At 33.5% G+C, this 16,735-nt stretch overlaps 1 protein-coding gene across 1 annotated transcript; it reads left to right on the forward strand.

Moving 5' to 3' along the window:
* The first annotated feature begins 478 nt into the window (after window positions 1-478).
* On the forward strand, window positions 479-15,624 carry LOC126975088 (uncharacterized). The gene is made up of 6 exons (XM_050822898.1): window positions 479-625; window positions 3,272-3,429; window positions 7,396-7,530; window positions 10,795-11,005; window positions 11,586-11,730; window positions 15,035-15,624. The coding sequence occupies exons 1-6, from the start codon at window positions 538-540 to the stop codon at window positions 15,192-15,194; spliced, it is 897 nt and encodes a 298-aa protein (XP_050678855.1). The 5' UTR covers window positions 479-537; the 3' UTR covers window positions 15,195-15,624.
* Window positions 15,625-16,735: the final 1,111 nt, after the last annotated feature.

The following is a 16,735-nucleotide window of genomic DNA, read 5'->3' on the forward strand; positions in this document are numbered from 1 at the left end:
TACCAAACTAATATTTCTGGCCTTTTTTAATCGACTGTCTAACAGCAAGATACTCTATCTAGACGGATAAATTATCTAACGGCCGTTCCTAATATACTATGTACAGATAGAGTGTCAGTAAATAGCTGTCAATAATCTGAAGCTGTCCCAATATACCCGATAAGTCATTCTTATCGCCTTATATTGGGACGCGTGAATTTTAATTTCCATACAAACTTTTATCGCTGGTAAGCTATACGTCCTCCCATTGACAGACATCGTGTCGGATAAGTGAGTTACCGCCGATAAGTTTATTGGGATAAGTCAACAATAGTTACGATTTTAATCTCAAGTAGGCCACAACCTGAGATAGACTGATATTGGGAACGGCTGTAAGACAGATGATTTACACGAACCGAATCAATAGAAACAATGCCATAAAACTAATTCTAGCTCTCAAGTCAAAACACACACCGCACATGCGCAGTTCGAACTGAAAAGTGGTGGAGTGTGCACGTGTTATGACACATATTATTACGTTCAATAATTTAAAACAAAATGAAGCCCATAAATCTTATGAAAGCTGATGCTGCTTGTGTTAAACAGTTCCTAGATTCGTTTGACCATGTGTTTTCTGATTGTGACGGTGAGTTATCGCGAGTTATCAATATAATATTCATCCGTGCTCCATGTGTTAAGATATTATAATGCGTAAGATTGTCCTTGACTGATAGTAAGTAAATCTAAATCACATGTGTATTGTATCTTCATTTCATAATTTGTAATTAAATTGAGATTTGTTTATACAAATAATTCATCAATTCATGCGTTCATTAAAATATTTAAGAACTATTCATTTTAGAATGATATAAGTAATAAAAAAAATAATTTGTTAATATTTTTCATTGGGAATTTTCATCTGTTCATAAATAGTTATTTTATTTTTGTTATATTTTCTTTTGTATATAAGATTTATGTATTTTTAACAAGTAGGCATTTAATACGTCCATCATGCGAAATACTGAAAATAATTGAATAATTAACCCATTGAGAGGAATCGTTATCAGCTGTTCCATGCAAACGTTATAGGCTGTTGTGTCCTTGGTTTCTAACCATAGATAACTATTTTTTTAAATGTTAAATAGCAGTACTATCCATTTCTCTCTGTTTTTTTTTAATATTTTTGATTTTGTGAGTGATTCATTTCATCAAACAGGACTTACGACAGTTGGTCCGACACAGATTTCTTACCAGTGGGATGCTGCTTTGCATAGGATGCCGGCTAGATTATGGGTACCGCAATGGCACCTATTTCAGCCGTGAAGCAGTAATGTGTAAGCATTACTGTGTTTCGGTCTGAAGGGCGCCGTAACTAGTGAAATTACTGGGCAAAAGAGGCTTAATACCTTAGGTCTTAAGGTGACGAGCGCAGTTGTAATGCTGCTCAGAATTTTTGGGTATTTCAAGAATCCTGAGCGGCACTGCATTGTTATGCAGGGCGCTTCAATTACCATCAGCTAAACGTCCTGCTCGATTACCCCTTATTGTCATTAAAAAAATTCCTTCCCAAGTAAAGTCCTTCCCATTTAATTTCCGAAGTTTCATTACGATTGGTTAAGTTTAAAAGGAGGGTATGATCTATACCGCAACCCTGATTTTTGAGTTTTTAGTCGAAGCCGTAGTTTTCCTTATCGTATGAGTAGTTTTGTTTCGTCCGCATTAACGCATCAGATAAGAAATATGTTACGTTAGTAGCTAATGATATCTCTTTAATCAAAAGGCATAAAAGCCCATTATTTTCGCAAAATTGTTTCCTTGAGATTTTTTTTGATGTCACTTCTAACACTTCCACCGCTTTGGAAACAAATGGCGCTCTGAGAGATATGAACGGTGCAAGAAACTCTCCCAGCATTGTTACAGTAAAATCGTTGATTTTGACACGATGAATACGATATCCAATTATAATTATAAAAAAAAAATGTAATTTCTATTCACTTGTTGCTTTTCAGTTGCATCTACAGCCAGGAATACGTTGAAAAATTAGTTATTAAATTTTTGGTTGTAATTGTTATTTACACCATAATTACCACTATCTCATAGCATCTTAAGTTCTAGATCTTAGGCCTCTATTGTAGTTGAAGTTCAAGTTGAAATCACATCTTCAAAATTGGGCTTACATGAGAGCTGTCTTTACAAAAATATTGTGGTCGGAATGTAGATCATTGACCCTATTGTAAAATTCAAATAAACATTTTTCTTTCTCTTTCTTTCTAATGTCTATTTGTCAAAAACAGTCAAATACGCACATAGATCAAATGGTTATTATCGTCACTAATCTACATATTACACATGTCATAATGTTTTGACTATCTCAGCCCTGCGGTCCATCAATTCCTCTGTCTGTCAGCTGCTGGCGATGCAACTTCTGTGTAATAAGGGGCATTAAAACACGAGAGTGGGTTCGCTCGGCTTCACCTCGTGTAATAATAGTATCACATGAGTGTTTTAACACCTAATTATCAACAGTTGCATACAAGACTTTATCTACACCCATAATATGAATTAGAGGATTCATTATTATTCATTAAAAGATTCTGAAACAGTTAGCTTACTGCTAACATTAAAAAAACCAGTCCTTGTAACCGTAATATCATCAAAAGGAGTAGTATTGTGAAAATGGATGTTGTAATGTTGTACTGAATTTCATTACAACACTCGTTTGGATGATGTAATGGTTATTAGGACATTGGGTGTTTTAATGTTGGCATGAATTGAATGAATGAAGAATTGCATGCGTGTTGATAAACATACATTACATTTTTCCTTACGCTTGCAGTACTCCACATTTTGAGGGACTAGGGCAACATGAATAAATTAGGAATATCAATGTGACAAAACGATCGCCCTAGATTAGCTAAAAAATAGATTTTCCGATGGAATGTTATATGACGTGGACGAATTAGATATGTTAGATATACCTACTGAGATACTCGTACAATATATTTACGTCGTTTAGATAAATACTACTTACTAACTGGTAGTCTCTAAGCCTAATTACTTCGATCCCTTGGCATGGGTCATAGTCACAAGGGAAGTTCTGTGGCGATAAGAAACTTTTGTTGCAATAAGTTATAAATATCAGCTTCGAATATATGTTATAATATTTTAGTAAGTATCTTAAGAGCTTTCGCTGCCTGAAACTCGTTCTTCATTTAAATTTATACGAAACTCACAAACTTATAGACACGAATTCACAAAGGGACAATGGAATAATTTTAGAATTTAATTTTAGGCGTTATTTGGCTCAGTAAAGCCCTTCCTGGTGCGGGGAAGTTCTTCGAGCTGATGAGGAAATTAGGAAAATCAGTACACTTTGTATCAAACAATAGCTTGAGGACGAGAAGGAACTATGAAGAGTATTTTGAGGATGCGGGTATTGAGAATGGTTATGTATGTGATTTATTACGTAATTAATAGAGGACTTTGATGGATTACTCATTTAAAATAGCTTTCTAGAATTAGTTATAGTTTTATCAAAAATAAATTTACGAAAGCCGTTGAATATATTACATTTTACGTCGTACATAATTTAAAATATTTAACTGCTAGGTGGATTGAGTGACTTGTGAGATACTGAAGCAATATCCGAAAAAAAACGCTTTAAGTTTCACTGTTATGTATAATGATTAAACGCCATGATTACTGTTTAACGGGCGAATTGCCAATTACAAAATCACAATCACTGACGTGCTCATGGTAGGCTCCTCACAAGAAGTGGAGCTGGGTGTAAGATCTCTGCTCGCTGTGAATACTCGGGAATAAGTCCAGACATGAGAGCTTAAGTTTCCACCCCCCCTCCCCACTCCCTCTGAAAATTAGAAGTAGATACAAAATACAATAAGGATACGAAAAAAAGAATACAATATCAGATTTACGCTTCAGACATACATACATGAATTTGAATTTGAATTTGATATTCACTATTAGGAAGTCAGTGGAAATAGATAAATTTTAAACTATAACGATCCACAAGAAAGCCATGTAGGGAGTAAAAGCCTTAGTATATATAAATCCAGTGTCCTGATGTTTGTCTCCAGTGAACTCCTAAACGTATACCCGGATATTAATGGGAATTACTTCATGAAGTTCAGTTCAGTCCAACTTGAGAGATATAGATAGTTTTTATTTTGATTTGGGACCCATAATTATTTTTATATCTAATATTTGTTTTGTATGGTCATATTATATTCTATGAGAAAATTTTTTGACGCACTGTGTAACAGTTCTACTGCAAAACAATATCATTATAACAACAGGGAGCATATTTTACGAAATAAATCTTGATGTGAAGGATTATTGACAAATTCAAAGAATACGGTATTTATTATGTAAATAAATAGTAGTATAAATCTCGAACTATTGCAAATTCTGCGCTATTCTGGAAGATAAAGCCAATTTGGCTTTGATTAAACTGGGGTTTAAATAATATAGAGCACGGAAGTATTGACTTTAAGTCTATCAGTTTCAAACAATTGACCGCGTGCAACGCAGAGCTGCTCGAATTGTCGGGATCCATAGACTGTGAACGGCTAGATGACTTCACGGCTTCATTGCGTGTCTTCTATCAAATTAATCACGAGGAGTTTTCCAAAGAGCTGTTTGACTTAATTCCTACCGCCGTATTTCATCTTCACACAATATGCTGCAAATTAGGATATCATCTCCAAAGTGGATGACTGGCATCTCTCTACAGTGCGGTTTTCAAAGAATTTTCTTTCACGTACAACCAAGCTGTGTAATTAGTTTCCAGGTCAGTTCAACATGGGTATCTTAAAAAAAGACTCTGAAATTTTTTTTTCCTGAGAAACTCTATATGAATGTTACACACCCAGATGTCTGGAACCTTGTGAAAGATGCGTAAAAAATACACAGAATCTGTGACTCTACTCGTAGAACTCTTGTCGCCAAGGCAACAGAAATTGAAGCACGTTTGGTCACGTGCCCTTCACTAATCTTCAATGTTAATAGCGAACGGCTCTAACCCTTTAAAGGATACTTCGCGGACTTAGGAGTTGCATTTAGTACAAGTAGATGAAATTCAAACCGAGAATAAAACTACTATACTACCAGTTCCATCAATTTACAAAATAATGTAAGATCGAATAAGTTTAGTGGGACAAAAGTAATAATATAATTTATCTTTTTTATAGAGGACCTACAGATTTGCGGAGCTAAGCGGGCAAAACTCTTTGCAAATTCAGACTACTGTATAAGATATTGAACAGATCTTCTTGACAAATGTTTATTCTATTTTCACTTTTAGATGCGCATTAGTTCAAAACTTGCGTCTTACTTCGTTGATTCCAGCTGCCTAATTCCACCACCAGACATTACGCCAAATGCAAAATACCACCCACATCACGCTAAATTCTGGCATTGCACAACCGCGCGTATTGCAAGAAATTTCCTGCCTCGCACAGCACTTCGTGGAATCAACTATCGGCTGCTGTTTTCCCGAACCGATACGTCTCAGGGACCTTCTAGAAAAGATCAAGGCCTTAAAGGCCAGAAATGCATCTCTTGACACCTGTTTTTGCGGATGTACATGGGTGGTTGGTTCACCACTCCTCATCCTTTGCCGTTTCTTGCCCGTTTCCTCCTCTTATAAAAAAAATAGTGTTAAGATTCAACAGACCTATTACATTGATGTAACATTTGGATTTTTTTTTGAAAAGTATTAAGACTCGTTGTCCATACTCCAAAAAGACTGGGCAATCCAACTAATTTCACTTTTTTCCGACACTTTATTTCTGATAAATAATTCAATAAGAAACTGCTATATTATACTCCTCAAGCTGGTCTCAGTAATATAAGGGCTTTTTATTCGACTCAGTAACAATGTTGATAATGTATCAAAGAAATAAATATTACCATTAATATATTCTTTGTGATCCCTGATTGGGAATTCGAATATTTCTCCCTTATATTTTATTGTCCTCTGAAGATTGGATCTTCATACAAAAGAATGCTACGCAGACGATATTAAATCATATATAAGAAGGTATAATAAGCTATATACCAGTGTGATTAAAATACGAACAGATTAGGTTTAGCGCTTTGTCGAATTTGGTAAAATTGCTAGACTTACTTATGAATAGGAATACAGATCAATATTATAAATTGCAAGGCTTTTATTAGCTTCACATGTCCATCTAAATAATCTAATGTAACCAGTGGGAGGCTTTCCTTTTTACAGGATGCCGGCTAGATTGAGGGTAATGGCGCCTATTTCTGCCCTGCACTGCATTGTAACGGGCAGGGAGTATCAATTACCATCAGCTGAACGTCCTGCTCGTCTTGTCTCTTATTGTCATAAAAAATCATGGATTAGACCAGATAAAGGAACTTCGACGGACAACAGTACATACACGATGTTTTGTGTACTCCTAAAAATAATATGATAGCCGCTTTTGCGAAAAACATGACATTATGCCTGTTAACAACGTTAGCTGATAACAAGAGAACTCCGTTACAGATATAAGAATATTGTCCGATATATATATACAATAATCAGCTAGAAACATATTATATATCTTATTAATAATAGTTATCTATTTAATAGATTAGTAATCGCTTTATTATAATTTTAATTTTCGATATGAATATTAGGAACAAAAATAAAGGCGAATATTAAAATAATGATAGTTAATATCAAATTTCATAACTTATTAAGAATTCTGCCCTTTGCGATTGATGCCAAATAAAATGGTTAGCTGCTTATCGTATGAAAAATAATAAATGACTAAACTTTATACCCAGAATTCAGTGCTCTGCCGTACCCTTAGTTGCTATGATAAACATTTCTTACGAACAGATATATTCGTCAATACTAAAAACACTTTCAAAAAGCAAATCATTTTAAGCATATTGTAATCGAGTAGTTGATAACGACTTAAGCAATACACACAAACACACATACACTCATACACACAAAAGTACAACACAAAATCAAAATTATAAGTTAAATTTTTTATTTGTTTTAATTAAAATGTAATTAGAGCATTAAATGTTGTACCATAAATAGTGTGAACCTGTAATTGGCAGTCGGCCATCGCATAATATTTTTGTAATTTGTTTAATTTTTGTGTGAACCAACAGGGTTCAATAAGAAACAAAAAAAGAGCAACATTCGAAAGAAACTCTGGTTCAAAATTTTTAATTGGCTTGTAGAGTAAGCAAAAAGAAAATCAGAAGAATTTAAACCAAAATATTTCTAACAGGTTGCGTAAACTTTAAAAAATATTTAAGCATTGATTAAAAGCTTTTGTGTGAAATTTTTTGCATAAATTGCCCAATAAGCTGATTTCCTTATCCGATATTCTTTGAGTGGACAAATATATTTTTTTAATTTTTTAGGAAAATTTGACGATACCTTCTATAGCCATCGCAGAATATTTAAAATCTGTTGATTTTAAAAAGACGGTTTACTCAGTAGCTTGTCCTCAAACCGCAGTCACACTGAGGTCAAATGGCTTCAAATGTATCGAAGGTGTAAGTATTAAACTTATTTGACTAAACTTTGATAAAAATTAATTTTCATAATACTACATGCAATATATAGATAATAATAGTATACAGATTAATAACATAGAATATTCGCTATTGCTTAAAGGCCGTTTTCAATAACCTATATATCCTTAGTTTAACTTACTAGGAAGACAAATCTATCCTTTTACGCTTACTTACATTTCAATGTCCTATCGACAGATATATATCTACCTATCGACAGGACTATAATTAATAAAATAACTATATTTGACATTACTATAGATAGATAAGATCTTGTCATTAAACGGTGATAGCAATATATCCTTAACTAGAGATACGTTATTGAAAACGGTCGTTTATTTGTTCTATTGTTTTTACTGTTAAATTTATTAATTGCGTTACTGTACATATAGGTATATTACATTATTGTGTTATTAAATGATTTGTATAAAAAGATTTGTGCAAAATATCAGCATTCCTAATAAAATTTAATATCTTATCGATTTGATATAGAATTTAAAAACCAAGAAGACAATATACAACTTTTCAGTATTACGAGTCTCAATAATATAACTACCTAACGAATTTTCTTGGATAGTTAGTTAATTATATTTAATGTTTTGTAGTTTATTGAGAACGTCCGTAAGATCTTCAGCGTTTTGGATATAGAAGATAATTCTTAGTATATTAAAAATAAGTTTTACCAAGTTTATTGTACTTAATAGATAAGTAATTGAATTATGCATAGTCCTCTGTTTTGCAGCTCGAGTTTTCGAGGTTCTATCTCCACTATAAATAATAAAATATATTAAGCCACGCCAGAGTAAGGTGTTGTTATATAAGTATATTTTTCCAGTGTCAAGCTTCCTAGCACATATCATATTAACAGGTATCACTGCGAAGACTTTTTCTACTCCCATGTAAAGTAGTATCCGTAACTAGTGGACTTACTAACGGCCGTTCCCAAAATTCAGTCCATCTCCGCTTGTGTCCTACTTGAGATAATGATCGTAACTATCGTTGATTTTTTGTCCCAATAAACTTATTGACGGTAACTCACCTTATCCGTACACGCTGTCTGTCAATGGGAGGACGTATAGCTTAACAGCGATAGAAGTTTGTATGGCAATTGCAATACCGACAGCGATTGCCGATAGAAGTGAAAACTTATTTTGGCGCGTTAGAATTTTTAGATGGTTACTAGGGTTTTAGGGTTTTTTTAGGGTTTTAGGGTTATTTTTTTTTGTTTTTTTGTAGTACTAAAAGTATTTTTATTTATTTATAACACTAACACTATTGCAATATTATATTTTGTTCTTACTAGCGTAACTTTTTTAATGGCCTTAGTACAAAACAATGCAATTATTGGGTTATGAATTGCATTTTCTTTATCATTTGTGTATTATTAATTATTAGAAACTTTAAAATACATATAATATTCTTTAATGAATCATCTTTAACAATTTTGCCAGCTCTTGTGTCATCATCCTTATAATTAAAATTATTACAATCTAAAATAGAAACTATAGGATCATGGTAACTAAAACAGAAAATGAAAAATTTTGATTTGAATAATATCTAATATATAAAATTCTCATGTCGCGGTGTTTGTAGTTAAACTCCTTCGAAACGGCTTGAGCGATTCTCATGAGTGCATATTGGGTAGATCTGAGGATCGGACAACATCTATTTTTCATCCCCCTAAATGTTAAGGGTGGTCCACGTCAATTATTATTTTTTTATTTTTTTGACATTTTTTTAAATTTGTTTGATTATGAGTCAGCATTAAAAAATACAAACAACTTAAATTTTCACCCATTTACGATCAACAGTTACTTTTGTATCGCTATTTTAATATCGCCAATACAACGTTTGCTGGGTCAGCTAGTATATTTATCTACATTTTATTTATCTAAATGCGTTCGTGGTCTGCTATATGTAAATGCAGACACTATAGCCGCGTTTCGTAACGGTGTCGCGAGTCCAGAGATTTTAACTCATATAAAAATATGCGTACATTCGCTAAAAGAAGTTTTCACTTCAAAAATGCAGTTGTAAAAATGTTTAATTAATTCCGACAGTGAAGTAAACCTCCGTTCATACTGTTGAAGTAATAACGGTTAAAGCATGCTATCAACCATATACTAGTGTATATACGAACAAAACTTAAGAGAGAAGAACATCATTTACCAGTGGGAGGCTCCTTTGCACAGCGGCTAGATTATATGTACCAGAACGACGCCTTTTTCTGCCGTGAAGCAGTAATGTGTAAACATTACTGTGTTTCGGTATGAAGGGCGCCGTAGCTAGTGAAATTACTGGGCAAATGAGACTTAACATCTCATGTTTATTAATAATACGAGTTATTAATAATCGTGCTATTAATAAACGCGAAGCAATGTAATTCTAAATTTAAATTTTTTGTCTTGATCTTACTCTTGTCACTACAGAATTACATGGCAAGGAGAAGTAATTTTAAATCTGGATATTAAACTTTACTTATTTTTAAGTTTATTAATAAGACAGTAATCTTAGTATATATAAATTACGTGACGCGTTGTTTGTTCGCGTTGGACTCCTAAACTAATGAACGGATTTTAATGGGGATTACGTCATTGAGTGCAGTTTAGTCCAACTTGAGAGATAGGATAGTTTCTATTTCGATTTGAGACCCATAATTTCATTTAATTCCAATATTTGTATTATATGGACATATTTTCTATGAGAGAAATTATTGACGCACGGTTTGACAGTTCTGCTGTGAAACAATTTCATTATAACAATCGGAAGCATATTTTACGAAATAATTCTTGATGTTATGAAATATTATTGACAAATTCATAAAAAAAATCAGAATTTTATTTATTATTTACAGAACAACGTCTGTCGGGTCAGCTAGTTGATTTATATATAAAACACGTACAATCTATTACTTGGTGTATGCTAATAAATGGACCGTCAAATTGTTTTTTTAGTGAAAATAAGGGACGAGACGAACAGGACGTTCAGCTGATGGTAATTGATGCGCTCTGCCCATTATAATGAAGTGCCGCTCAGGATTATTGAAAAACACAAAAATTCTGAGCGGCACTACAACTGCGCTCGTCACCTTGAGACATAAGTTGTCAAGTCTCATTTGCCCAGTAATTTCACTAGCTACAGTGCCCTTCAGACCGAAACACAGTAATGCTTACACATTACTGCTTCAAGTATATTACGTATCACGTATAAATATTCCAAAAAGTATTTTATTCACATTTCTTCCAGCCGGATCAAGCCCCAGATCATTATTCAGGCTTATACCAATATCTTGAAGACGACGAGGAGATAGGGGCCGTAGTGTTTGACAGTGACTTCAAAGTGAACATGCCCAAGCTTTACAAAGCTATCACCCATCTTAAGCGACCGGAGGTCATCTTTCTGAGTGGTGCCACCGATAAATACATACCCTTGCCGACGACAGGAGGGCTTGGTTTGGGTAAAATATAATTTCCTCGCTTTTGAAGCTTCGATGTCGGCTTTTAATAACTTAAGTCATTTAATAATAATTTTAACTTAAGTTTTAATATAGCTTTGTAAAGTTGTATTTGAATTTGCTCGTTGCTTCAACTTTAAAATCATTTTAAAAACTATTACTCATATGATTATTATAAAAAATGGCAGATTTAAATTAAATACTTTAAAAAGGATATATATATATATATATATATATATATATAACTTATCAAAATATAAACATGCATATATTTTGGATTACGATATTCAAAACAAATGTTAAAAATGTGTTTGTGTGGTAAGGGTTACAATAACATAAATGACTTTCTTAATGATTCCACAGATTGGGAATGGAGCGACCGCCCTCAGGCTATTAAATAATAAATTTAATCGTACATAATTGCTTTGTAAACATATTTATTGATGAGGAAAAAAGCCCGCTGAGTTTGTTGCGCCCATTCTACTCAAGTCATTCTTTTTGGAATGGGTGGTAGTTTTTGACTTTCAATAAGTGATGACATCCTATTTTGAGTAACAATATTTGAATTTGAATAATATTTCAGGCGCTGGAATATTCACAGACATAGTGATAGCCGAGTCTAAACGGGAACCAATACAGCTTGGTAAACCGGGAAGAGTGTTTGGTGAATTCGCAATGAAACGAGCAAACGTCAGCAATGCAGGCAGAGTGCTCTTTATTGGTGATATGTGAGTAATATACGCTTCAATGTGGATTCTATGTAACATCTGGCTTTTGTTGTGGATATGAGGACATCGTGTTCCCATTTCCGGATATTGTATGAGTATTGCTTGACTATATTAATTCGAAAAAATAGTTGCTCTTTATAGTGACTTTCATTATTATAACACTAGTGTTTCTATATTTAGGTTATATCTTTTTTATTCTTTTCTAGAAATAAGGGATTGCATATACTGTTATAATAAAGTCCCAGCTGTTCAGGCCTTATCTATAAATAAATTTAAATGTTTTATTAAAAAATTGTTCTGCCGTAAATCACACGACTCCACAGCTGAATATAAAAGTGATCCGATAGCCTGGGACTGGATTATTATTATCTTATAGCAAAAGCAATGAGAGTACAATATTGTATATTTTTATTTAAATGAGCTCAATAAAGAATGCTGGGAGACCTACTTGCACCGTTTCTTCTCTCTCAGAGCGCCATTACTTCCGAAGCGGTAGTTGTATCTAGTATAATAGAAATGATTTCAAAAATAATTCTAAAGGAATCAATTTAGAGAAAATAAATGCCTATTATGAAGTGCTAGGAAAGCACTTCTAGTCTATTTTTTATGTATATCACATGTTTTTATATGTTTCTTAAATGTACAAGTAATGAATGTTAAACTCAAGAAATTTAATAGGATTAGACGCTATTTTGCAGATATCTATAGTTAATTAAAGTGCTAAGCTTTACACACTTACATAGAATATAATAATACTACAAAAAGTTTATGAAGCTTATCTTTATCCAGTTTTTTATATTATAATCTGTGGTTGACGGTCTTGGTCTAACAAAGAGGATGTAAATACTACGTAATAAGCCAAGGGACTGCCAAAGTAATAATTGAAATTTTGTTTAATATGAAACGTGCAGTGATTTAACATAAGTTTGAAATAGTAAGTACAATATTACGACGACGAAGTATAATCGGCTAAGTTTGAAAGCGAACAGTTGCTTAAAACGTAGTGGATTTCGACTATCTCCATTTATTACAAGATTATAGATGTGATCTGTCAGTCTATCAATCATTGCACGTTCCATACAATCGCTATTTTCTTGGAGAGTTACGCTAGGCTGTTATTTATATTGTGTAAACTACTTAGATAATTAATGTATTACTGGTGACCCCAATAAATAAAAAAGAGAAAAGTGCAATCGTCGCGATAGCAATAGTTAAATTTGGTCACTATAATATCAATAGTTCAAATATAATTAATTCATCGTGATCAAAATAATAACTTGACGTAAGCAAATGTATCTTAATAGATCTCGACCGCTTTCAATAACCTATCTATGTTACTATAACTTACTTACATTTCAATAACCTATTGACAGATAGCATTGGACTATAACGGCCATTCCTAATATTCAGTCTATCTCCGTTGTGGCCTACCTGAGATAAAAAAACGTAATTATCGTTGACTTTTCTGTCCCAATAAACTTATTGATAGTAACTCACCTTATACGTACATGCTGTCTGTCAATAGGATGACGTATAGCTTACCAGCGATAGAAGTTTATGTGGAAATTCACGCGTCCATAAGGCGATAAAAATGACATATCGTGTATATACTCACCTTATAGGTACATGCTGTCTGTCAATAGGATGACGTATAGCTTACCAGCGATAGAAGTTTATGTGGAAATTCACGCGTCCATAAGGCGATAAAAATGACATATCGTGTATATTGGGACAGCCTCAGATTATTGACAGCTAATAACTGACAGTTCTACTGTCAGTAATTAGCTGTAGCGGTAGTAATTATCTCTATCTGTAGATAGTATATTGGGAACGGCCATAACTGTATTTGACAAAACTATGGATAGATAAGATCTTGTCATTAAACGGTGACAGCAATGTATCCGTAAGTTAAACTAAGGGTAGATAGGTTATTGAAAACGGCCGTAAATCAACAAACATTTCCACCCCCTCAAACGACCCCGCGTTAATACTAAAATCGACTTATGATACATTATTTTATATTACCTTCAAGGATCAGAGAAATGTATAAGTGAAATGGTTTATAGATTGTCAATTTCTAAATAAGAGCAAAATCACAATAATAAGCGCCAATAAATAAAATATGATTATTTGTGATGAAAATAAAAACACGACGTATGTACATATTATATACAGTACGTATTTGTAAGTCTTCACGATTGCATACCAGTCTCAAGATGCTTTATATCAATAAACATTTCTATCTTGAAATTTTACGTTTACATATCAATGTACCGATACGTTTCCTCTTACCATAACCGTTTTCTTTGTTCTGGAAGGCTATTAGATCTAAAATATTTCACAGTGATTTTGCATAAGTATTAATAACTAGGCAATGCACTTGGGGTTAGATTTTATTTTACGAATGGCTGAGTGACATCCATGTTAACGTGATAATCTGAAACTATGTCAGCCACGACTGTTTACTTCAAAGGCAAATACAATAATTATTTTACGATTACTCTCAAGGCTGGATAGAGATGTAACAAACGTCAGCATATAAATGATAAGAAACACATAACGTAACGTAACAGTAAAATGGAAACAAAAAAGAAAAGAGTCTGTGTGTGCAGACTTTCGTTCGGTTTATGTGAACATGATAAAAGTAATTATATTAATTTATTTAGCCTTAATGGAAAAATCTTGTATCTATATTATATTATCGCTATTTGATTCAGCGACATTTTGAAAGGAATGAGGAGGTAAATGTTCTTTTATACGTCCTGCTAAGCCGTGCGAATGAATGAAAGAGTATTCATTCGAGTGATTCAACCAACCATCTGATTTCACCTTTACATGGAAGTGATGATTTATTATTCGGAATGTCTAAATATATTTTAAAATAATCAGAAAAAAAATTACAATGGCGATTTAAAAAATAAGGACAAAGTATTCCGAAGAGCTGTTTTACCTAATTCCTGTCGCCGAATCCCACTTTCGCACGGATATATATTATAAGGATATCATCCCCACCATCTGGATGTCCTCCATGCGTTCCTCCACAGTGCGGTTTTCAAGAAACTCTCACGTACAACAAATCTGTGGCATGAGCTTCCTTGTGGTGTGTTTCCGGGATGATACGACATGGGTACCTTCAATAAAAGCGCGTACACCTTCCTTAAAGGCTGGCAACGCTCCTGTGATTCCTCTGGTGTTGCTAGAGAATGTAGGCGGCGGTGATCACTTAACACCAGGTGCCCCGTACGCTCGTATGTCCTCCTTTTCCATAAAAAAGCCCTTATAATGACGTGTTAATCTGTTTCAGGATCGAACAAGACATTGGACTAGGAAAAGCAACAGGATTCAAAACTCTTCTCGTTATGACACATTGTACTGAAGAACAGATGATGAAAAATGAAAAATTATGGCCTGATTACTATGCGGATTCTCTTGGAAGTCTATTAGATGTTTTAAATAAATATTAAAAAAAATAGTTAATGCTTATGCGAGACTTCTATTATTACGCGCTTTTTATTAGCTTCACTTGTATGTATGTTTGTTTGTAACCGACTCATTACGCGATTTCAACCTCACTCTAAACGGCCAGATTTCGTTCAAACTTCGTAGAATAATCCAGGACTGATGACACTACATTAATTTGATAAAATTCTTCCATTTTTCAATTTGCTAAATAAGATTTTTGTTTATTTATATAATATTTTCGTTTTTATCGTCGATAAGGCAGGAATTGATGTTCATTTTAAATTTCAACCATCATCTTGTCAACCAAAGCGTGGTTTTTTAAGTTATTTTTTAAACTACTTTTATTATTTTTACAAACAGGTTATTGCGTAAACGAAGTAATATGAGCAAGATTGTGAAAGAGCTGTGATAATAAAATTTTATTACAGATTATGTAGTTTTTTATGTTACGCTTTCGATGTTAAGTTTATAGTAATAATAAAATCCTAACAACATTGAAATGTTTATTTGTACATATTTACGACTCTATTTAAATAACACAATTCGCTATTATATTCAATAAAAAAAATTGATTATTTGTAAATTAAATTTCTTCAAGCCTTTTTTTGGATTCCGTCCCTGGATGTGTTAGACTTATAGGATCACTTTCTTGTTCGTCTTTCTGTCCATACCAAGAGGAGGGTAAACGCGCATAGCAGTCACCTGATAGTAAGTGATCACCTTAGCCTATGCACTCTTGTAAAACCAGAGAAATCACAAGAGTGTTATAAAGCGAAGAATAAACGTACTTATGTATTTGAAATCGAAAACATATTATCGGTATGTGGCGGGCGAGACTTTTTTTATGACAATAAGGGATGAGACGGAAAGGACGTTCATCTGATCGTAATTGATACGCCCTGCCCATTACAATGGAGTGCCGCTCAAGATTCTTGAAAAACCCAAAAATTCTGAGCTGCACTACAATTGCAGTCGTCTCCTTGAGACATCGCGATCTTTATCTCATTTTCCCAGTTATTTCACTAGCTGCTACTGCTTCACGGCAGAAATAGGCGAGAATCAGCGTGTATATTAAATTTACAACATTTAATATGATTTACCACTTCCTCCGAGTACAAAATAAATAATACGGGATTTTAAATTTGAGTTATATTCGGAGACGCCGCGAAGCATTTCCCTTGTAACCTCCCTATAATATTTCGAAGAAAGTATATGTATCGTCCATTACGTTAAGAGTTAGGATAGGTTACAGCTTACGGCCGTTTTCAACAACTTATCTCTAGTTACTAGTAGTTACGGATACATTGATGTCACCGTTTAATGACAAGATCTTATCTATCCATACTTATGTCCTATATAGTTTTTGTCCAATGCATTATGTCGATAGGTTATTGAAATGTAAGTAAGCGTAAAAGGATAGATTTGTCTACCTCTAGTAAGTTAAACTAAGGATAGATAGGCTATTAAAAACGGCCGTTAGTGTCAGGATCGCTACCCTTATACGCTACGACTAAGACAGAACGGAGGAAGGCGAGAATGCACG

Source organism: Leptidea sinapis, chromosome 34, assembly GCF_905404315.1.
Source record: "Leptidea sinapis chromosome 34, ilLepSina1.1, whole genome shotgun sequence".
Taxonomy (NCBI): Eukaryota; Metazoa; Arthropoda; class Insecta; order Lepidoptera; family Pieridae; genus Leptidea; species Leptidea sinapis.